At 37.9% G+C, this 24,779-nt stretch overlaps 1 protein-coding gene across 1 annotated transcript in view; it reads right to left on the bottom strand.

Annotated features, from left to right (window-relative positions):
- Positions 1–8,178: 8,178 nt before the first annotated feature.
- Positions 8,179–24,779, bottom strand: part of EHHADH (enoyl-CoA hydratase and 3-hydroxyacyl CoA dehydrogenase) — a 46,127-nt gene continuing 29,526 nt past the window's right edge. The window contains exons 6-7 of the mRNA XM_016159748.2: positions 18,659–19,000; positions 8,179–11,287 (exon numbers count right to left, since the gene is read on the bottom strand). Of these exons, the coding sequence (XP_016015234.2) occupies positions 10,026–11,287; positions 18,659–19,000 (1,604 nt within the window). The 3' untranslated portion in view covers positions 8,179–10,025. The remainder of the gene's footprint in view (positions 11,288–18,658; positions 19,001–24,779) is intronic.

Genomic DNA, 24,779 nt, shown 5'->3' on the forward strand with positions numbered 1-24,779 from the left:
CATTAGATTCAGCGATATAAGAGTCATTAGTGACCTTGATGAAAGCAGTATTGGTAGAGTAGTGGGGATACAAGTCAGATTGGAATAGGTTCAAAAAAATATGAGAGGAAAGCAAATAGTAAACAATGAGAATAATTAGTATAGCAGCTTCACTGTGAAGAGAGAAGAGAAAAGCACTGGCTGCTGGAAGGAGAGAGGATGGAGATTTTTTTAAATGGGAGAAATTTTTTTTAAATAAGCTTTTTTTCTAAATGGAAGAAATTACAGTTTGTTTATATACTGATTGGAAAGAAGCCATAGAGAGAGGAAAGTTGATGAAGCAGAACAAAGAGGAGAGGATTGCTGGGGGAGAGCATTTGAGTGGGTAACAGTGGATGTATCTAGAGCATAGTGGAGGAGTCAGGTTTTGATAGGCACGCAAACGATTCATTCACTGAACTAAACAGGAAGACAAGATATATGAGCACAGATGCAGGGAGGTGGGTAGATGTGTTGGTGGGTGCCTGTGGAAGTTCTCTTCTGATCGCTTCTATTTTCTCTGTGAAGGAAGCAAGGACATCAGCGGAGAAGGAGGGTGGAGGAGGTGATGGAATTTGGAAGACTAGGAGGTGTGAAATAGTTATCTAGCCGAGTGGAGAAATGGACCAGAGAAGTGTAACAGGATAGCCTCCTTGAGGTTAGTGGGCATTAAATTTTTAGTGACCACCTCCTTCTCTGAATTCTAGTACTAATATTCTACATTATTCATTTGGTAAGTGACACATATTATATTCTATAATTGTTTATCTAGTTTTGAGAGTCTTATCTCTCTCTCTCTCCCTCCCCCAACCCTCTCTTCTAATTATACCTCACCTGAGACAATTTACATGCAGTAAAGAATTATTTAAAACCACATAACTTGGGGCTTCATGAAAAAAGGAACACACGTGTAGTCTAGTGCTGCTGTGGCTGTGTGGGAAGGTCTAATTCTTAGGTGCAATATTATCAAGTCTGCCAAGTTAATGTACCTAAAACCACATTCTTCGACCTGGACTCTACCACTAATAAAAGTGATATTTGGCTCCCATGGTTACTTTCTGTTTGATTTCTCAGTTTATTCAGAAGCTGGCTGGGAAGCCATTCATTGGAGACCTCCTTGAAGACCCTAAGAATTTAGGACAAGAAGACAAAGAAATGTTCATAGAACATCTTGAAACTTAAGGAGATTTTGCTGATGCAAATTGTGAATTCTAGAGGACTCAAAGGGAGGATTAGAAAAGTTGAGGAAGACAAGGCATCAGATTAGGAAATGTACAAAGATGTATGGGCACGAGAATCCAGGTGATAGAGAAGGCTGGGATTTGGAGCTTCTTATAGTGAATGACCAAAATAGAGGTAAGATGTGATGAGAGCAATACAGATGTCTACAAAGTAGAAACTATGAATTGGATGCTGTGGGGCACAGCTCAGATCCTCCCTTTTAGTACAAAGGCACTTATTCCCTCAGCTACTGGATGTATTGGCTGCCAGGCAAAACTAAGGACCTAGTTCCTCCAAGGATTTTGACCTTGCTGAAGGTAGATGCCTTGTCCAAGGCCATGCATGCTTCCCTCCATGCCTCTCACATTCAAAAGTAAGTGAAGGTGGAGATAGAAAGGCTTGCCTCAATTCCAGCCATCTCTAAAGAGCTGTCTGAGCTTCAGAACTCCTCAAGGATCTGCTGAAGCTTCTGCAGTGTCTGTCTCATAGTTCAACTCCTTCTGCTCAGTCTTGCATTCATCATTCCCTTATAGATGTGGTTCCCAAAGGCACTTACCAGAAGACCTCCTGAATGAAAATCTCTACCTTGAAGTCTTTTTCTTGGAGAACTTGGTCTATGACACTTACTAAAAGAAGCAGACCTAGGAAGCAAACCCTAAAATGGGATTATTGAGCTGGATCACAAACCAACTAACTGGCAATGAAAACAGCGTCACTGGTGGTCAGTGTAGCATTGAGAGCTCCTAGTATGCTGTAACTACAAAAGTTAAAACTTTCATTAGTGGAGAAGTTGGGATGGGATAACTGTAGAGGATAATGAGGGCAGTATCTCAGGCATTTGAGAGGTTTATAGGGAGCTGTAATTACATAGAGTCTGAAGGCCATTGCTGGGGGCTATTGCTGCACTAGAGAAACACAATAAATGGTGTGAAGGTGTTTAATTACCAATGTGAGACACCTGTGAATACTGTGAATGTCAGAGAACTTCCCTGGCAGCAGCATTTGAGACAAATCTCCTGTAGTCAAAGGGCAGAAAAGGCGGAAGCTCAGGCCCATGACTTAATTATAAGAGAAATGGAATTCCAGAGGAGGTTGAAGTCTCGTGGCAATTCTGCTATGCCAAGGTTAGGGCCTTGATTGGGAAGAAGTGGGACACGGTGACTTGCAATGAGGACATCTGGGTCAATTAATTTGAAAATCTCAAATTCTGAGATTCCCCTGAACGCTCTGGACCTGCAGAGGAAGGCTGCCCCTCCTTGCTAAAGACTTGTGCTCCTTACTTGCTCAAAGACAATTCAAAGGTTTCTGTCTTATGAGATACATACCCATCTTAGGAAATACATTCCCCTCTGGCCACCAGAACAACAATTAGAGTTAACTCACAAAATAACTCATTCTGGGAAGCGCTGAGACTGCTAAGGAAGGAAAGGGTTTATATCCTCAAGGAACTATCAGGCCTAGCCGACACTTAGCAGCAGAAGCTGGGAGAGTACGTTTGGGAGTCGATCCTTAGGGTGCCAGATCATGGGGTGCAGAACACAAACTATGGGAGGGAGAGTTTATTGAGAATCCATGAGACAGAATTTAACACCCAGGCAAAGACTCCAGGGCACATCACTAACACACTTCTAGGCTGGCTCGTGGAGGCTTAGAGAGAGTGGTGACACACTTAGTGAAGCAGGAATGCCAGACCTGCCGTGGCTGATGGTGGAAGAAGGGATGCGAAGGCTCAAAGAAGCGGCTGGAGGTAAGAATATATAGACAGTGACAGATAGCTTGGGTGATTGGTCAGGGCCTAGAAGGAGAAATATTGGAAGATAGAGGACAGCAGGAACTAGAGAATTGAACGCTGGACCTATGGGAGTGGGAACAAAGAATGAAGAACTGTGCATCACATGTTAATGCCATTCGGAAAACATCTACCACAGAAGAAAAGAATTAAGCAACCAAGTAGATAGAGTGACCAGGCTAGCTGACATCAACCAGACACTATCATTGGCTACCTTAGTGCTGGCACAAGTCGCCGTGAACAGAGTAGGCGTGGTCAAAGGGATGGAAGCTATGCATGAGCCCAGCAGAATGGACTTCCACTCTCCAAGGCTGACCAAGCTGTTGAATGTACAACTTGCCTAGATGCTTTACTATCCTAAAAAAACCAGCCAACCTCTTGGTAATAAGCCGATTCCATCGAAATGCTTTGGTCAGCAGATCAGTGATTCATGTTGACTGGAATTAACTTATATTCTATGTGTGAGTTTTTTCCCAACTGCAGAGCTTCATTTTCCAAGGACCTAGAGAGCATCTGAGCCAATGACTCAAGAGCCTGTGTAATATAGTGTCAGACCAATGGACACACTTTAAAACAGGTGGTGCAGAGGTGGGCATATGACCAAGAATTTCCTACTCCTATCACGCACCACACCAACCAGAAGCTACTAGCTCTCCTAACAGAGTAATGGAATATCTCTTCAAAGGTACCACTGAGGTGCCAGCTTGGAGATGATATCCTTGAGGATGGAATACTACCCTTCAGGATGTAGTTTACACCCTAAATTAGTAATAGTGAATATACGGTGTTATGTTCCTAATAGTTAAAATACAGATTTATGGGAACCAAAGAGGAAAGTACAATGGCCCCGTTTATCATCATTACCACTGACCCTTTTGGGGAATTTCACTTCCTGTACCAGCAACTAACACTCTGAGGTGTAGAAGGCCTGGTTCCTAGAGGGGAAATGCTTCCACAAGGGGCTTCTGTGTTTTTTTGTGCTAAGGAAAGAAGTCACCACCCTGGCATGGGCAGAACTACAGATGAGACATTATCAAGGCTATATAGATAACTTCACTAACATAATTAAAAAGCTCGATCTTAGAATTCCATATTCATCAAACAGAGCATACATGTTCTTTTTTAGCACACATAGAATATTTATAAAAATTGATAACTTGTGAGATCAAAAGAAGTCTATAAAACACATACCAGAGAGTTGATAGCATATCGATCACTGGTTTCCAAACATTTTTGATCACGTATCTCCATTGTTGCAGTTTGGGTTCCCTGGGAATCAGACTCAGATAGAGATAAGCGCGTGCATGTTTGGGGAGTGCTCTTGGGATTAACACCTATGAAAACAGAGGAGGAGGAAGCAGGAATGAGCAGAGGGAGAAGTTGAACTGCAATGTGATACCTCAGTACAACTTCCCTGGGAGCCCTAAAGCTGCGAGCCCTGCAGAGTTGGGGCAAGAGGATCAGGCACTGACACTCCTGCGTTGAGCAGTCACTGGATGCAAGCTACCTCTGCAAGAAGGTGTGAACCTGAGCAAGGCAGTCTCCAAAATAGGCCATTTTCTGGCAGCCATCCCTGCAGTAGGGAGAATACATCTTTCATTATTAAAAGAACTAGGTAGTATGTAATGTAAATTTTTAGCATATCTCTAATGTGTAGAATGTTGATAAAGTATGTATTTTTACTATTACATTGATATATATGTACATTATAAAACACAATAAAATAGAAATTTATAAAAGATAAGATAATGAAATAAACGATACAGTAAAACATTTTGCTAATATGTGATGGTTTTATACTATTATTTACATCATGAATGGTAGGTTATAAATCAATATTTCTAATAATCTTGTTAATATTTGAATTTCTTGGCCAACTTCTTGCCAGATCTGACTAAATCATTCTACCTTGTAACACAGCTGACAAAAAGCCGATACCAGAGCTACCAGCTCTGCCATTTTCTTGTTCTTTCTTGCTTATTTGGATTATCTTCAATTATGCTTTCTTCCAAGGAATCTTTTTAAAGGTATGTTCTTTCCAAAGGTCTTTTGTGAAGTTTAGTTAAATTAAATTAAATTAAATCTTTTCATCTAAATATCTGCTTATCCCAGCATACATAATTTGCAATATTTCTCAATATGCTGAAAGCAAATGAAAGAGGGAGAGGGCCGCCGTCACCCTCCACGCATTTTGGAACTCACCCTCTTCCCTCAGAAACTTCATTCCTGACATACGGCTGTGTGAGATGCAACCTGGCGAGGACAACAGTGTCCATATGTACATGAAATAGTAATTTCTTCTTTTTTTAGACAAAAATAGGTAGTAGTAGCAGTTCTAAATATTTTCCGTCTGCACCTGTGTGGATCTTTTTTCACACTGCCATGGATAGGGGCACCCCATTTTGGAGATCTCTGATCTATTGAGCAGAAGGTTAGTGGATTCCAGATTCAGCACCTCTGTTTCGGTCAGTACTGAGAGATATCGCTTCTCAAATTGCTCTTCTTTTCCTTTGTGCCATTGTTGACCACCTTTTCTTCTGATAACACACACTTTCTTTTGTGTTTTTAATCTCTAAGTAAGTAGGAGTCAATTTGAGGTTCAAGTAGGCCTGTGAGACTGTTTCCTACTAAATATTGATTTAAACTCTATTCTCAGGTTCTTACTGGTGTCTCCATGAATTGCCTACCACAATTAAATGTGAAACATAACATAAAAATATATGAGCAATTCAACATGGAGTTGAAAAACACATCACACTGGAAAAAAATTTTTTTACTTAAGTAAGAAATCCTATTTAATGAGACTAGATGATCAAAACTGCCCATGTGTCAGAATTATGCATAATACTGAAAAAAAGGAAAACAACAAAAACAAGAAAAACCCTTCACACACTAATTCTTGGACCACATCTGCATTAGTCAGGATCAGGGATAGCTGTGAGTATTTAAAGGCTACAATGACAGTGAATTACCCACAACGGATGATTTCTCTCTCACATTAATGACTGTTGGAAGGCAGAGTGCCAACTCTGCTTCATGAGGTTCTCAGGGACCAAGCTCTTTATAAGCCTCTATTCTGCTGTCCTTAGGGCATGACCTTTGTCCTAATGGTCCAGCATAGTGAGTCAAGCTCCAGACATCACATCGGTGTTCCAGGCAGCAAGATGGAGGAATAGACAAAAAGAAATGGGAAAAAGATGCACGTCATCTGACTCTTAAGGTACCTTCCCAAAAGCTGTCGTGTGACACTTCCACTTTATATCCTATTGCCTGGATCTTAGTCGCATGTTCACAACTCGATGCAAGAGAAGCTGACAAATATATTGTGTATTTTGAGCAACCAAATGCTCATCTTAAACTTGGGAAGTTTATTACTACAGAAGAAGAGAAATATTTGGGAACAGCCAACAGTTTCTGCTGAAATTTACAAATCGGTGATGAATGCTCTAGGCCTCAGCAGTCTGGGAATCCAGTGCACTTATGATTTGGTGAAGAAGGTTTTGCCCTACCCCATCCTAAGGATCTCACGTTATGGCTAGAATTAGCGACTGCTTCTGTTAGCAGCTGCTTCCTCTTAGAGAAAGTGGAATAACCCTAATTATGAAAGCAGAGCTGATGCAATCAGCTCTGCTCTTGTCATCCTATCAGATGTTTTCAGGTATTTGTTCTGTCAGGCTATTTTAAATTTGGTAAAAGAGAACGAATAAATCATTGTAACTGAAGTGCCCTGAAATTCTTTGAACAAGAATTAAAAGCCTGTGCATCTTTTTCATGTTCTTCTTTCTCAGGGTGCTAGAAAAAATATATATACTAAGAAGAACAGACAAGATTAGGTCCCATTGGGGATACCAATCGAAATGGAGACTTTTTCTCTACTTTTGTCAACTAACTTTTGTTTTGAAAGATACTTACAGCAATAAAGAGAAGAGTTTTGGGCTTGAAATCTCTACACAAAGTGCTCTGGACAATACTGGGGGTGCTGTTCACCTTATTTCTATGTGAATAGCAATCCCTTGGACCACAGTATGAATGGTGTCCCTCGGAGTTGTGTAATGTTGCTGTCCTACCAGGAAGTGGCATACCTTGTCTGTTAATCTCAAATATATATATAAGCTGATGAGATAAGCAGATAGCACCAATAGTCCCAAGGATAGACTATTCTTTCTTGCGGTGAGCTGTTTTTTAACCACAGTCTAGAGACTTGATTTATATTCATTTAATCAATGGCTACCAAAAGGATTCAGACAATCCAATGAGCCTGCGATGTTTCTGATTTATAGGTGTCTATTTTAAGGGCTAATGTTAAGACCCTAAAAATACCAGGTTTCTACAGTGCTGTGGAGTGTGATTTGCATACACAATTTTGTAACATCATTAATCAGGGGAGTTTAGGATCCCTCCCTTTATCGCTGTCATACACACCTGTTCCTGCTGGAAATGAATAAATAGATAGCAACTGCAGCTGCACAGTGGCTTTACCTTTTTAAGTAACATCCTTAGTCTCATCTTTAAAGCTGGAGTATTATGGCAAAACTTCAAGAGCGCTTCTAATATATCGTTCTCATCAAAGTCAATTACCATTAGAACACATTTTTAAAATGTCATTCAGAAGCTTTTTTTTAAACATAGTTTTAAAACTTAACAACAACAACAAAATAAGCCTTTAACTAAGTGCATTTTCGAGGATGGGATAGGATATCTTGGAAAAGTTTTATCATATTAACCATTGTTAATATGATAGGACCCAACAAATTAGAATTAGGTTTGCCTCTTTTGATATAAAAAAATAATTGAACTCATATTTCTTCTTACCATTTCACTTACATATAGAGTATTGGTCCTTAACCTTTACTGGGTCATAAATGCTTTTGCAAATATGAGGTAAGATATAGTATCTCTTCTAAAAACTAAAAAATGCATTCAGACACATATACACAAATGTTAGCATCAAATTTCAGGGAGTATTGAATAATAAGATCTATTCATAGACACTCTAGTTTCAAAGCCCCAATGCAGAGGACAGTGTAGGCTGAAAGAAAATGAGTTTTAAAAACTCAAAACAAAATCCACTCAAATTCTCAAGAAGAGAAAGTTAGTGTGCGTGTGTGTTTGCATTAATTTGAAAAGAAGTCACTTTGGAGACAGTTACAACTTTCAAGGATCTTTTCTATAGATGTCTTTAATTTCAAGGACCAATTTTTATAAAGTCTAGCAATATTCACCTTAAAAATTATTGTAAATTGAACTATAATTCCAGGCACACTCTGGGGGTGTTTTGTTTTTTACAATGAAAAACTTATACTATATTCATTCAAGATTCCTCTATGAGAACTTTTGATAAGTTTGTTTGGGTTCACAGGTAGAAATGTTGTGAAAACAGTTCATTTACATCATACTGAAGACTAATAACTTGAGCCCATTTTTTTTTTTACTTACTTATTAACAACTTTATTTTAAAAATTCACATACCATATAATTAACCCATTCATGGTGTACAACTCAATGGTGTTTAGTAGAGTCACAGAGTTATGTAATCATCACCACAATAACTCCAGAACATTTTCATTAACCCAAAAGGAAACCTTATACCCATTAGCAGTCAATCTCCATTCCACCCCCACAATTATTCCAGTCCAAGGCAACCTCTAATCAGATTTCTATCTCTATAGATTTGCCTATACTGAACATTTCATGTTCATACAATGTGTGGCCTTTTTTTGATTGTCTTCTTTTACTTAGATTAATATTTTCAAGGTTCATCATGTTGTGTAGCATGTATCAATACTTAATCTCTTTTTATGACCATATATTCTATTGTATGGCTATTCCATTTTGTTTATCCATCTATCAGTGATGGACATTTAGGTTGTTTCCAGTTTGGGGCTATTATAAATAATTCTGCTATAAACATCTATGGATAAATGTTTATGTTGACCAACCCCTGAACTTTTAACCACTCAATAAAGTTTAAAAAGAAGAAGTCTTATAACAAGACTAAACAAAATTTGTTTTGCAATAATTTTAGATTTTTCAAGACTCAACCATTTCCATAGCAAACATCACAAATGCTTATCATGATAGGAAAACTAGCATTATTATCACAGAATCAGAGGAGGTTAGATGTTCTCTAAGATCCCTTCTTACACTAAAGCAACTCTTCCTACTGTGTATTATTTCTCCATGAATAGAAGGGTAAAGAAAGACCAGGTTGTGGACATCCCTTGACCTCAAGGAAATTATCAACAAACATTACCGAGCCTCCTGCAAGCAGCAAGCACAACAGTGCAAGTGTGACTGGGCCTTGGACAGAAGTGATATATTAAGCATAATTTGCCAAGATATTCTGAGTGGCCCATTCTGGTCTGAAGCACTTGGTTCCCTCACCAATTCACAACTGTTTTGCCTACAATTTCAATTCTGTTCTGCATTTGATACCCTGCTTCTCTTTCTGGTTACCACCTCTGCCTCTAAGACTATAGACGGAACTTCATCACTGGCATTCATGCTGGATAAACTCCTGTCTGGACTCTAGGTCTGTCAAGTGCTGTGCAAGATGCTCAGGAGAGGCACAGTGACTGTTTGTTGAATGAAACATCCATATGATTTCCTGTCAGTGATATGTGTGTGAGGTTGGGGGGAGTCAAAATGAACTTATGACTTAGTTGCTTATATCAGTTATTAATTGGCATTTCTCCAAAGATAAAAGCACTTGGGAACCTTAACTTATTCCTGAGGCTCTCTCCTTAACTATTAAGGTATTAACATGAGTTTATGCATTGGGATTGAAATAATTTATCTGATACAGACAGATTCAGAGGCACTGAATATTTGACCCATTAGAATCAAAGACAGAAGACCCGAAGAGAAGGTTTAGATGACCAATTATTTCTGTTGGTTTGTATTTCAGAGCAATCTTAAGGATCTTTGGATTTAATTTCAATGAAATTCATGAGCATTACTTGATGCTAGCATGTGAGGCATAAGCTAGAGGGCTGAATCACATTTGACTTCTGAGGGGTCCTGCCAAGCGTTGCCATTCTTCCAAAGGAGGATTTCCTCGGGAAGCTATTTTTTTCAGATAATCAGAAGGCTTCAATTGGGGAATATCAGGATTCTGCCTGTAATATTTCTGCAACTTCTCTAGCACTGTGGGCAACCCAACTGTGGAAGCATAGAACATGGGCCCACCCTTGTGTCTTGGCCACCCATACCCATGTATATAGATAACATCAATGTACTCTGGACTAGCAGCTATCCCTTCTGCCAAGATACAGAATGCTTCATTGATGAGTGCATATAAGCAGCGCTCAAGGATCTCATCCTGGCTAACGATACGTGGTTTAATGTGGTAGGTTTCTCTGTACTGTGACACAAATTTGGAAATCCAGGGATCGGGTTTGTAAATCCTACCTAATGGCTTATCATATTGGTACCAACCCTTACCTGTCTTTAGGCCAAATCGTCCTAGTTCACAGAGCCTATCAGGAATTGGGCAATACCTTGTGTTGCCACGCTTTCGGGCAGGAGTTCCTGGAGGCAATGTAGGTCCAGTAAGACCTGCCTCTTTTCGAATTTTCCAACCCACATCTAATCCACTAAGGTCAAACACCCTAAAAGGTCCCATTTTAAAACCAAAGTCTTCCAGCACCTGATCTATCTCCTCTGGCTTACTGCCATCTTCTAACAAGAAATATGTCTGATTGCAATAAGAATGAAACATTCGATTCCCAACAAATCCAGAACAGTTGCCTACAACTACTCCAATTTTTTTCAACTTTTTTGATAAGTTCATAGCAGTAGCAATGGTAGTAGGAGAAGAGTATCGACTGGGAATAACTTCTACCAACTTCATAACATGAGCAGGTGAGCAGAAATGGGTGCCAATAACTAAGTGAGGGCGATCAGTGGAAGAGGCAATCTCATCGATATCCAGGACTGATGAATTGGTGCACAAAAAAGTTTCTGGCTTGCACACAGCTGACAGTTCAGCAAAGACCTGCTTCTTCAGGTTCATTTCCTCAAAAACTGCTTCAATGACTAAATCTACACTGCCAAGTTCCTTCATGGATGTAGTAAACCTGGGTTTTGGTCCTGACCAAGGGTGGCCACTCTGCTGCATTTTGGCTCCTTCCTTTTCCAAGCTGGAGGTTATTACGCTGTTTGCAGTCTCCAGCTGCTTCTTGTCTGATTCTACGGCAATCACAGGAATCTTGGCCTTTGCAAGAGAGATGACAATGCCTTGACCCATCATTCCCAAGCCTGTAGATAAAAGTAAAGGAGAGAAAACTGATTCAATGGTATTGGGAATTGGAAAATTACTGAGTGGTTGGAAGGCTTCTGTGGCCATGTGGCATTTAAAGAGATCAATTCAAATAATATAAATGGATCAAATACTAGTTAAGGCTAGACACTATGCTAAGTGCTCTAGAACAGAGGTCCCACATCCCCAGGCTGTGGACTGATACCGGTTCCTGGCCTGTTAAGGAGCAGGCCACACAGTAGGTGAGCAGCGGGTGACTGAGCAAACTTCATCTGTATTTGCAGCCGCTCCCCAGAGCTAGCATCACCACCTCAGCTCCACCTCAGATCATCGGGCATTAAATTCTCATAAGAGCAGCAGTCCTTGGTGCCACAAAGGTTGGAGACCGCTGATCTAGAGAATTTAACAATGAGTTGGATTCACATACACATTATTAGAATTAATAAACGAGTTCAGCAAAGTTGCAGGAAAAATCAATTGTATTTCTACATGCTAGCAATAGGCAATCTAAATACAAAATTAAGGTAATTCTGCTTACAATAACATTAAAAAGAATAAAACACTTCAGAATTTAATGAAGTACACTAAAACTCAAAACATTACTGAAAGAAATTAAAGACCTAAATAAATGGAAAGAACCCTATGTTCATGAATCAGAAGGCTTCGTATTGTTAAGATGGTATTGCTACCCAAATTGACCTGCAGATCTAATGCAATCCTTATCAAAAATCCAACTGTTTTTTTTTTTTGTAGAAACTAACAAGCTGACCCAAAAATTCATATAGAAATACAAGGAATTGAGAATTACCAAAACAATATTTTAAAACATGTTAACCTTCCAAATTTTAAAATTTATGACAAAACAACAGTATTCAAGACAGTGCAGTACTGGCATAAGGATAGACATGGATCAACAGAATAGAACTGAGAGTCCTGAAATAAACTCATACACTTATGGCTAATCGATTTTTGACAAGGGTTGCAAACCATTCAATGGGGGAAAAATAGTCTTTTCAACAAATGGTACTGGGACAACTGGATATCCATATGCAAAGGAATGATGTTGGACCCCTAGCCCACACCACATAGAAAACTTAACTCAAAATGGATAACAGTCTGAAGTAAGAGCTAACACAATGAAACTCTGATGAGTAAATCTCATGACCTTGGATTAGGCGGTAGTCTCTCAGATGTGAAACAAAAAGCATAAGCAACAAGAGAAAAAAATAGATAAACTGAATATTATCAAATTTAAAACTTTTATTTTCTAAAGGACGCCATAAAAAAAAACTGAAAAGAACCCAGAGAATGGGATATTTGCAAATCATATATCTGATAAGGGACTTGTATCAGAATATACAAAGAACTCTTACAACGCAACAATAAAAAAAACAACTCAATTTAAAATTAGGCAAAGAGTCTAAAAAAGATTTCACCAAAGAGGATATACAAATGCCCAATCGGCATATGAAGAGATGCCTAACATCAGTAGTTATTAAGGAAATTAAAATCAAAACCATAGCAAGCTACTATTTCACACTCACTAGGTTAGCTATAATTTAAAAAACAATAACAAGTTCTGGTGAGGATGTAGGAGTAATGGAACCCTGATACATTACTAGCAGATTGTAAAAGGTGCAGCTGCGGTGGAAAACAGTTTGAAAGTGGTTCAAAGGTTAAACATGGAGTTACCATACGATCCAACAATTCCACTCTAGGTAGGTAGGGGTGTGTGTGTGTGTGTGTGTGTGTGTGTGTGTGTGTGTACATATATTCCCAAGAAAACTGAAGACATATGATCACACAATAGTTGTATATAAATGTTCAGACCTGCATAGCCAAAAGGTGGAAACAACCCCAATGTCCACCAACTGATGAATGGATAAACAAAATGTGCTATATTATTCAGCCATTAAAAAGAATGAAGTCCTGATGTATGCTATGATATGGACAAATCTTGAAAATATTATGCTAAATTAAAGAAGCTGGACACAAAAGGCTACATGTTATATGATTCCATTTATATGAAATGTCCAGATTAAGCAAATTCAGAGAGACAGAAAGTAGGTTAGTGGTTGCCAGGGACTGGAGAGAAGGGCGATGAGGAATGACTGCTATGGGTACCAGTTTTCTTTTTGGGCTGATGAAAATTTCTAAAGTTGATTGTGGCAATGTCCGCATGACTTTGTAAATATCTAAAAAAACCTACTGAAGTGTACATTTTTTTGGTGACATTGTTACTATGTACTTAAAATTTTTTTCATTGTAGTAAAATACATATAAATGAAACTTACCATCATAACAATTTTTAAGTGTGCAGTTTAGTGGCATTAAGTACGTTCACGTTGCTGTGCAACCAGCACCACCATCTATCTTCTCACCTTGCAAAACTGAAAGTCTGTATCCATTAAACAATTTCCCATTCCTCCCTTCCGCCAGCCACCGTCAACTGCCATTCTACTTTCTGTCTCTATGATTTTGACTATGGGTACCTTATATAAGTGGAATCGTACAGAGTTTTTTCTTTTGTGACTAGCTTATTTCACTTCGCATAATATCCTCAAGGTTCATCTATGTTACATTGTGTGTCAGTATTTCCTTTTTGAAGCTAATATCCCACTGTATGTATACACCACATTTTGTTCATTCATTCACCCACTGAAGGACACTTGGGTTGTTCCCACATTTAGACTATTATGAATAATGCTGCTATGAACATGGATGTACAAATATATGTTCGGATCTCTACTTTCAATTTTTTGAGTATGTACCAGAGACGAAATTGCTAAATCATATGATAGTTCGATTTTTAAGGCACTTCCATACTGTTTCCTACAGCAGCTGCACCATTTTATATTGAACTGTACTTTTTAAAAGGGTGAATTTTATAGAATATGAGTTATAGCACAATAAAACTGTTAAAAAAAAACACGAAAAGTATCAGTCCTTGGGGAGCTTATAATATAGTAGTGGGAAGAAGTTCCCAAATATCCATCCTATAAGGTAAAGTAAGTGATGTGAAAGGTTAAATTTCTTTGGTGATTCAAAGGAAAGAGATTATATTTGGTTACATAAATCAAGAAAAGTTTCGATAAGAAATATTTGAAAAACTATCATTTTGAAATAGGTGAAATTGGGGAAATTAAACTATCTAGGTCAGAGAAGGGAAAAAGAAAAGGAGTAATGTTTTAGCAAAGGCAAGAGGAATAAAAAATGTAGAAAAACTATTGGATGGCAAAGATGTTCCTATTCCTTCCTTATACCATTTCATTTTCCTCCTATACATGTAAGAGACTATATTTGCACATCGCTTGTATCCTGGTAGGGCCTGTGATTAATTCTGGACAATAAAATGGTGGAGGGTGGGGATGTGGGATCTACAATTGACCCATAAAATCCCCTAAAAGATCTGTAATTATTACTGAAAGAGAATAACTCTGAGGCTTGGAGAAAACCAAGTTTCACCCACAGCCTATTTCTATATTGCCTGTGAACTAAGAATGTTTTTACGCTGTAAATAGTTGAAATAAAACAAAAGAAGAAGAATATTTTATGACACATGAAATTATACCAAATTCAAATGTCAATGTTTATGAATAAAGTTTTGTTGGAATACAACTGTGCTAATTTGTTTCCATATTGTCTATGAATGTTTTTGTGCTTAGTGGCAGGACTGATTAGTTGTGACAGAGACCATATAGTCCACAAAGCCTAAAATATTTACTACCTGGCACTTTACAGAAAAAGTTTGCTGACCCTTGTCCAAGGGAATGGCAGAGTCGCTAGCTGGAAAGAAGCTGGTCCTAGAATGACCTAGTGGAGCACACAGGAAATAAAGCTTTATTAGGTTAAGCCACTGAGATTGTTATCTGTTATAGAAGCAGAGTATCTGTTATCTAACCAAACCAGTATGGATAAAACAACTTTGTGAAAGCCATTTGTATGTATCTCTTCCATAATTCTTATTGCGGATTGGTTTTGAATATAGAATATTATCGGTCATCAGAAATCACTAATTCATTTCTCTGGAATATAGTTATTTAATTTTCAGAATTTATTAAATTATTTAAAATCATTTATAACATAATTAACTAAATATATTAAGTTATTAAAAACATTTAGTTTTCAAAATTTGCAAAACATTTGCTTTTCACAATAACAGGAAGGCTTACTAGCTCTCACTTGTATACCAACTTGTATCCTAAACTTTAGCCTGGGTAAAAGGGAGGGAGAATGTGGGTTGAAAATCCTGGCCTCTTAGTTCTCAGTCCCAAGCTTCATATAAAATTTCCAGCATTGCAGAAGTTATGTTCTCACAAGGACAATAAGAATTAATAAGAAGTTATGTGAAAGTGCTTTGCAAACTGTAACATAATGTGAGTGATATCTCAGAACTGAAAACAGAGCGGAGAAGGAAAGCCACCTTGTGAGGACAGAGCACAGTTCTTCGGTGCTCACCTCTGAGAGCAGGTCTGCTGAAGGTTCACTGGGGCCACAAACCAACTCATAATCCCTGTCACAAGAGTGGAGCAGATTAATGCTTTCTAGAAGTGTCCTCGCTATACTTTTAGATGTTCTTTAGTTCTATAAACTGACACTTTTGATTTAATCATGGAAATAAAACATGTGTGAAAACATAATACCATTGACTCTGGAAAACACAAGTTTGAACTATGCAGGTCCACTTATATGTGGGTTTTGTTCAATAAATACAGTAAATGTATTTTCTCTTCCTTATGATTTTCTTAATATTTTCTCTAGCTTACTTTATGGTAAGAATATATTATATAATACATGTAACAAACAAATATGTGTTAATTGACTGTTTATGTTATCAATAAAGTTTCCAGTCAACAGAAGGCTACTAGCAGTTAAATTTTGGGAGGAGTCAAAAGCTTTACATGAATTTTTGACTGCTTAGGGGCTTGGTGCTTCTAAGCCCTGTATTGTTCAAGGGCTAACTATATACATTTCTTTCAAAAAGTCCTTAACTTCTAACTTCTCTTCTCACAACTTTGTGGTCTCAAAATAAAGGGCTAAAGATCCAAGCTTTTCACTATTGGTTATTATGTTTTCCTAGGTACATATTGTATTTATAGTGAACTTAGTTTCCTAATTTTTCCTCATACAGACAGGAGCAAGGAATCCTGCTCCCCTACCCAATTACTGCCTTTAACTGCCTTGTAATTAAATTTTGTCAGAAACTTCTACTGTGAGAAACTTCTCCTGAGGGCTTGATGAACTGTCCATGCAGATGACGAAGACAATTATGAATAAAGACTAAGGGGTTCTTTAACTAAAGTTTCTGTACTTTTTGGTCAGCTGCAGCCTTCTCCCCTCCTGATTGTCCATCTGAACTGAGAAGCGCGAGCATGAGCTCATGGAAGTGCAGAGTTGGGATTATCAGGGTTGGGGTTTTGTCAGGGGGCATAGATGAAGGGCAATGAATTGTGGAGTTTGAGGGCATCAGCAAGAGAGTGGCTGAAGAAATGACTCTAGAATTAAAGCCAAATGCAGAAGAAAGTAAATGTAAGGGTTGCTGCTGAAGTTATGGATGTAGTTAGAATAACCAACTAAGAGATATATAAAAAGATACAAGGTTGGGGTGAAAAGATGTGATTTCAAATGTCAGAGGTGGATAAATGTTCAGGGTGAAGACAAGACCTATAGTGAGGCCATAAATGTGGGTCGTGGAAGTGAAGTGAGGTGAATGCCACTGGAAGAAGCAAAAGAACCCAAAGCAACAGGGCTTGATGAACTGTCCATGCAGATGACGAAGACAATTATGATGGCAGCAGGACTTGGGCCAAAGTGGATAACTGTGGGCCAGGTACCAAAATTTTCAGGAAATGAGAGGAAGCAATGACAGTAATGAGGAGAGACAGAGAGATAAGACCAGATGGCAAAACTACAAAGGAGAGTGTCTGCAGGGACTCATGGTATGAGAAAGGAACACTGGGGTCCGCGGAGTGTGAAAGAAGCAGTACCATTCTCTTGAGAGGGCTGCAGGGGAAGCAGGTGCCCAGGTTAAGCCAGGTTTCAGGCAGAAGACAGAGTAGGGAACCATTAGTAAAGCAGATGAGGTTGTAATAAAGTTCCAGGTGACATAGGGTACTGCGAAAGACTGTATCACAAAGAGGAGATGTAGAGCAGTATTGGGATAAACGATAAGAAGGGAAAACTCTCAGTTTATTTTTATCCATGTTGTCTTTTGCATATTTAAAATACTTTAAAAAATATTTTCCAGAACAACGTGGGGTACACTTAAAAAAAAAAACAACTTCAAACTTTTAAACATTCTATGCCAGACAAACCCGAAGTCTTTTTAAAAGGCTCACAAAAAAGAAATAGGGTAACTCTCAGACAATGATTAATAAGCGCTACTGATAAATTTAAGTTTTGCTATTATTTTGCATTAATTATTCTTGGCTTGAAAAAATATAAGGAATAAGAAACAAGTAAGTATACAACTATAAACAAATATTGGTGTTGCTGAAAGAATACAAAAAAAAAAAAAAGGAAGACTCATAGTTTTATTTATCCACCTCCTTAAAAAACCAAAAGTGAGCAATGTTGGAAAAAAGCACAGTGTATTTGTATTAAAGACATGCTGTTTTATACCAAAACTTGACTGAGGTAACAGACTAAAAAGAAGCAAAGTGGGCATTTTCCCTCCAAATTGGGTGCTAGAGAGCTGGGAGAAAGTTAAGAAAGCTGATGCTTTTAGTAAACTATGAACCTCTTCCCAAAGAGGATCAACATTGAACTGAAACATATAACATTTTATTTCCCATCTCATGGGGTTTAAAATCCACAATAGACCACTCCTGAGCCAAGACTAAGAGCAAGTGAAGCTTAGGAAAGTGACCCAAAGAAGCCAATCAGAGAGCGAGCTTCTGAGGAAAAAAGATATTTCTAGGGGGAAGAAGTAGGGAAGACCCTGTTTCAAGGTCCAGTTGGATCTGAGGACAGTGATTTTTGAATCAGGAGAAGTGAATGGTTCCAGAGACCAGAAAGACAGAGACTTAATTCCAAAACCTAGCTATAGAGTGACAGGTCACATCTTGAGACATGGTATTAATAGTAATCATCATTGGGAAATCCAAGAGTGAGAGGTTCATACAGGAAAGAGGTTGGGATGAATGAAAAATGATCAGAGTCTAGATTCAGACAGACCTAGTGTCAGGCTCTTACACCACTTGTGCTTAACACCTTGTTGAAAAGGTTAATATCTGTAGGCCTCACACATAAAATGAAGATAGTTCATGGGCTGGGGTGAAAATTAAGTAAGCTAACACATGTAATATATTTAGCATAGAACCTGGCACCTGGTGGCCCTAAGAAAGTGGTAGTAGCACCTTTACACATACCGAGAACACCAACTGAGGAGATGGGCCGTGCAGATGCTGTTTTCCAGGATGCACCAGAGGGAACTGACCACTTATTCACTTTCCTCTCTGCCAGGAAAACATATTGCAGGGCTCTCGCCTGCTCTGATTTCTGAAGGTACATGAATAGTTCCTCCTCCTTCTTGATGCTCACTTCATAGGGATACTGTACCGCAGCCTGGACTGCACGGACACAAGCCTCCTGAGAAAGGCAGCCAGGGTGCTTTTTCCTCATCTTCAGAAGAGCTTCGCTGAAAATAGAATCCATGTTGGGCAAACTCTGAATTGGCTTGTTGCAGAGTCTACGGGATTCTAGAGGTTGATCTGAAATAAATAAGAAAGAAAATCAGGTCTTTGGAAATGTTACTAATACTGAGGGAAAGTGTGTAAGTAATAATAACAAAAACGATAATCTGTTCAAATTCAAAGTATAAAATCAAATACTATTCATTAAGATTTTAAATGTAACACCAATACCAAAGTCTCTGACATCTTTTCAACTTAGTTCCATAAAAATTTAATAGATCCAAAGCAATTTCAAGTTACCTAATTCTAGCATAAAAGCAGCATTTTCCTTTTATTCCAATGTCAAGATAATTTTATAATAGATTGAATATTAATCTGTCAGTTAGTTTAAGGAAAACAGTTCTGAGTTAATAACATTTTAGATTCAAATGATTTTAACTATATTCCTAATAGTAACAAAAAAAAACATAAAAATACCTGGAAAAGTTAGTGTAATATTCATACAAGGGTAGACATAAAATCAATGAAAGAAAATTGAGAGTTTAGAAATAAATCCTTAAAATTATGGCCAACTGATTTTCAATACAGATGCCGAAACAATTCAATGAGAGAGAAAAGAAATTTTTCAACAAATGGTGCTGAGACAACTTGATATTCACATGCAAAAGCAAATAAATAGACTTAGATCCTTATCTAGCACTATACAAAAATGAACTCAAAACGGATCATGAACCTAAACTCAAGAGCTAAAACTATAAAAATTTCTAGAAGAAAACATAAAAAAAACCTTTGCGACCTTGGGTTAGGTAAAGTGTTTTTAGCATGATCCATGAAAGAAAAATAAATCAATAAATTGGACTACATTAAAATTAAAAACTTCTATATTTTAAAGAACACTGTTAAGAAAATAAAATGATAACCCATAGACTGGGAGAAAATATTTTGCCCTCCCCCCTCAACCCCAATGTGCAGTTCCTAATCCCCAGAACCTGTAAATTTATTACCATACATGGCAAAGGTATCTACATTTGTGATAAAGGTTAAAGACCTTGAGATGAGGAGATTACCCTGTGTTGTTGAGGTTGGCCCAATCTAATTAATTATATGAGTCCTTAAAATAGGAGAACCTTTCCAAGCTTTAGTGAGAAAGAGATTTGATGAGGAAGGATCACAGAGACAGAACATGGAAAAAGACTCAACCTGTTGGTGATGATGTAGCTTTGAAGATGGAGGAATGGGCCAAGAACCAAAGAATGTAGTGGCCTCTAGGAGCTAGGAATGCCTCTCTGTTTACAACCAGCAAGAACATGGACCTAAGTCCTACAACACAAAGTACTGAATTCTGCCCACAACTAGAGTAAGCAGGTGACGGATGCTGCCCTAGAGCCTCTAGAAAGGAGTGCAGCTTCTAACACTTGAATTTTAGCCTTGTGAGACCCCCTACAAGACTTCTGACTTATCGATTAGTATAAGATAACAAGTTTGTGTTATTTGAACTGCTAATCTTGTAGTAATTTATCAAAGTAACAGAAAACTAATACAATTTGCAAATCAAATATCTAAGAAAGAATTTGTATCCAGAATATATAAAGAAGTCTGATGACCCAATAATAAAAAAGCAAACAACCCAATTTTTTTAAATGAGAAAAACTGGTGGTTATTTCACGAAAGAGGCTTTACAAATGGCTAATACACATGTGAAAAGACATCATTAGTCATTAGGGAAATCAAATTAAAATCACAGTGAATGTGTAAGCAGCTTCTTAACGATATGATGATATTAAGTTATAAAAAGACTCTGGCCTGGGTCTTGCTCACCCTCTCTTGCTCTCTCACTTCCTCACTCTCATAGAAGCCAGCTACCATGTGTGAGCTGCCCTTTGGTGAAGCCCGTGTGGCAAAGGACTGAAGGAGACATTTAGCCAACAGCCAGTGAGGAATGGAGGCCCTCAGTTCAAGAGACTGTAAGGAACTGACTCCTACTAATTAATACCCATTTAAGTGAGCTTGGAAGCAGATCCTCTCCCACTCACCCACTGAGATGAATACAGTCCCCACAAAGCCCTGAATGTAACCTCATGTGAAATCCTAAACCAGAGGACCTAGCTAACTACACCCAGATTCCTGACTCACAGAAACTGTAAGATTTTAATAACCGTTTGATTTTAAGGAGCTAAATTTTGGGGTAATTTGTTATGCAGCTATAGATAAATAATATAGACCCACTAGAATGACTACAATCAAAATGACATTGATATCAAATGTTGATTAGGATGTGGAGTAACTGGAACCCTCATACATTGCTTGTGAGAATGTAAAACAGTACATCTACTTCAGAAAATGTTTAACAGTTTCTTAAAAAGATGAACACAAACTTTTTGTTCAACCCAGCAATTTTATTCTTAGGAATCTATCCAGGGGAAATGAAAACATATATCCATATAAAACTGGTATATGAGTATTTGTAGAAGTATTATTCATAATAGCTCAAAACTGGACACAGTCTGATCCATCAACTGATGAACAAAGTAAATGTGATATAGCCATACAATGGAATACTACTCAGCAACTACTAACGCATGCTATGATGCAGATGAACCTTAAAAACATTATGCTAACTGAAAGAAGCCAGATACACAAGATTATCTATTATATGATGCTATTTATAGTGTACGTCCAGAAAAGACAAATCGTTAGACGTGGAAAGATCTATGGTTGCCTAGGGCTCTGGGTGGAAGTAGAAGTTAGCAGCAAAAGGTCATGAAGGGACTTTTTGGGATAATGAGCAAGTCCTGAGACTGATTTATGGGGATATTGCATAACTCTATAAGGTAAATTATGCCTCATTAAAGCTATTAAAAAATACCTAGAAAAAATTTATCAAGAAAGGTACAAGACCTTTAAGAAGATAATATAACATTTTATTGAAGAACATAAAATAAGATCTTAATAAAGAGAAAGAGCCCATGTTTCTAAATATAAATATTTAATAGTATAAAAATATGAATATTTCCATATGTGTATATTATGTATAAATTTTTACTCAGAACTCTTATGGTTCTTTTTTTAAAAAAAACTCAACAGAATGATTCTAAAACTTGCATAAAAGAATAAATATGTAACAAATTACATTATCAAAACTGTTTTCTAAAACAGTATACCAGAAACTGTTTTCTAAAAAGTGCTTCTATCTCTTCAAGATCTTATAAAGCAGTTTTACTATAAAAAGACTAATGACTGTGAGCCTGTTTGGCATTCATGTGTTACTATGTGTCCAACAGAGAGAGAGTAAGGTTGGATGTAACTATGTCCACACTGGAAGTATATCTATGAGGCACTGCATAATCTCAATCTTTTTTTTTAACCTAGGAGGGAAGCATATTCTCTTAACTCTTGACTACTAAATAGAATTGAAAAGAATGGATTTTTAAACTGATGCTTTCCTATATGATGTTAAGGATTCAGGAACGGAATAAAAGATGGTACTTAGCAGCATGTGGTCCCTGTTCACTCTGCTATTGTTGGAAAAAACATGAACTCTACCCAACAGGCTACCAATTATTTGCTCATTTATCCAGTGAGTTAGCCCAATCTTCAATATATGAGAAGGCAAGCTCAGCAGAGAAGCATGGAAACCTTCCTAGGGCCTATAGCTGATTTAATTTCTGGTGGCCCAAAAGGAAGACAAGAGTAGACAGTGAGGACAGGAGGAGGGAGAGGACAAGTGTGAAGATGCCCATGCGGATGAAGGAAGAGGGTCAAGCTGTCAGTGTTGTGGCATGAATAGGGAGCTGGGGCAATCTATGCCCTGAACAGGCATAGGTTGGGATAACTTGCAGTGGCTCTCTGTCCTTGTGACATTCCCACTGTTCCCACCATGATAGGCTAATTCTCAGCACCGCAACATATATCAGGATTATTTGAGGAGTTTAAAAAGTTTGGATGCCCAGACCCCACTGTAGACTCAGTTAGGAATATTTAAAAATAATCATAAATAAATAATTTTTTTAAAAAAAGAATATTTAAGTGTGGGGCCTGGGCATAAGTACATAAAAAAAAATCAATTTGATTTTGAGGTGTAGCTTCTGGGAGGTGTAAGAGCAGAGTATTATGTCAGTCTCCATTTCAAGGACAGCTACAGCTCCTGGTAAGTTTACCGTGGGCCAAAAGTTGAAAAGAAAAGAGAAGAGAAAGAAAGAAAGAAAAAAGCAAAGGCTGCTTAATGCTGTGCAATAAATATTGCTGATCAGCATCATCTCGTTATCCTGGGGATACTCAGAACCTCTTGGACTGCAGGTGGAGATTCTGGAAGCTAGCCACAGCACTTGTCCAGACCAGCCTACAGCCAAGTGAAGTTCATCTGCTGCAGAGTTGGGATCAGGGCACTATAATTGATGGTTTTTCCCTATTCAATTTCTTATCCCTTTCTTGCTATAGCTATAACTGGAGGATGTTATTATCTTACAACTTTGGTTTATTACTACAAAATATATTCAGATATTCCCCTTTGGGTCCACAGGTCTGGTGTTTTCAAAATGTATTTCTTATACAGTTGGTAGTTTTAGAGTCTTGGTAGTTTTAAAGTCACTCAGCTGTATCTACATAATAAGGAAGGCAAGTGTGAGTAGGTCAGCACCAACACTCACTGCCCAGGAAAATGGGGAGGAGAAGAACTAATTAGTGATTCAAATATGCTTATAATTGAATTCTTTCCTTGACTTATTCACATTTTTTTTCCTTAATTCTTCAAGGTTTCCTAAGGCATAATATTCAAGTCTTGATTTTAAAAAAATAACCGAATCATGCTCCTAATGGAAGAAGAGGAGGTGATTATTTTCCCTCTTTCTTTTCTGATAAACTGACAGGAAGAGATATTCTCTGCCTAGGAAAAAGAGAAATACAATATGCCATTTCTAGAAATGGCTTCCTAAGACATAAAGGGCTCTGTCTTCTCAATTTCTCATAAACAGTAAGCTGTGTCTGTCACAGAAGCTCTGCAAAGAAAGGACAGAACTGCCCTTTTCCAGGCTTCTGGGAGGTCACCCACAGAAGTTGGGTAGTATGTCAAAAGGAAGTTAAATTAGGCATCTGTTTAGGCCTTCTATGTAAGGCAGGTCACTCTGCTCTCGTGAAACATGTTATATAAGTGTTCGTAGAGAGTAAAAACAAATTACAAAAAAAAAAAAAAAAAACCCAAAAGATAAAATGAAGAGAAAGGCAGATGAAACCACTAAGATTTTTTTTTTAAGCCACAAATTCAAAATGAATAAATAGACCAAGGTCTTTAGGCAGAATGAAAATCATTCAAAATGGCTAACATAGCCCAGTACAAGTCACAGGACAGGACCAGGGTTCATTACAGGGACAAAAGCAGAGTATTAGTTTCCTGAGTTGAGGCTCCCAGTTGGATGTCCCCCATGCCCATCTTTGAATAACAGCCCATACTCATCTTCCTGCCAGAAACATGCATGTGGGAATAAGAGTTCTTAGTCCATTTCAGAAAAAAGGAGGGGGCTGGCCAAATGCAAATGCGAATGAATAGCATTTTACAGGACACTCCTCTCCCCGGTTTAGCCAAAGCAATCTGGTTTGGTCAAGTAATTCCGAATTGCTCTGCTAAATCTATTGCACTACAGTAGTCTGAGAGGCTTCATATAACAAGAGCATTAAGATGCATAAAGCTGATTAACTTTCACAGTTAATTCGCCAGGATACATGTTAAGTTTGTAGAGAAATTTGCATCGACTTCCCAAATCATATTTTTAGGTACATGCTAACCTTCTACAACCCCCTCTTCCCACACATGACTGCAAAATTGCTGACTGCAACATTGTCCATTGAAAATTCCCTTCCTTCT

This window comes from Rousettus aegyptiacus, unplaced genomic scaffold (genome assembly GCF_014176215.1).
Source record: "Rousettus aegyptiacus isolate mRouAeg1 unplaced genomic scaffold, mRouAeg1.p scaffold_m13_p_4, whole genome shotgun sequence".
In the NCBI taxonomy this organism is placed as follows: Eukaryota; Metazoa; Chordata; class Mammalia; order Chiroptera; family Pteropodidae; genus Rousettus; species Rousettus aegyptiacus.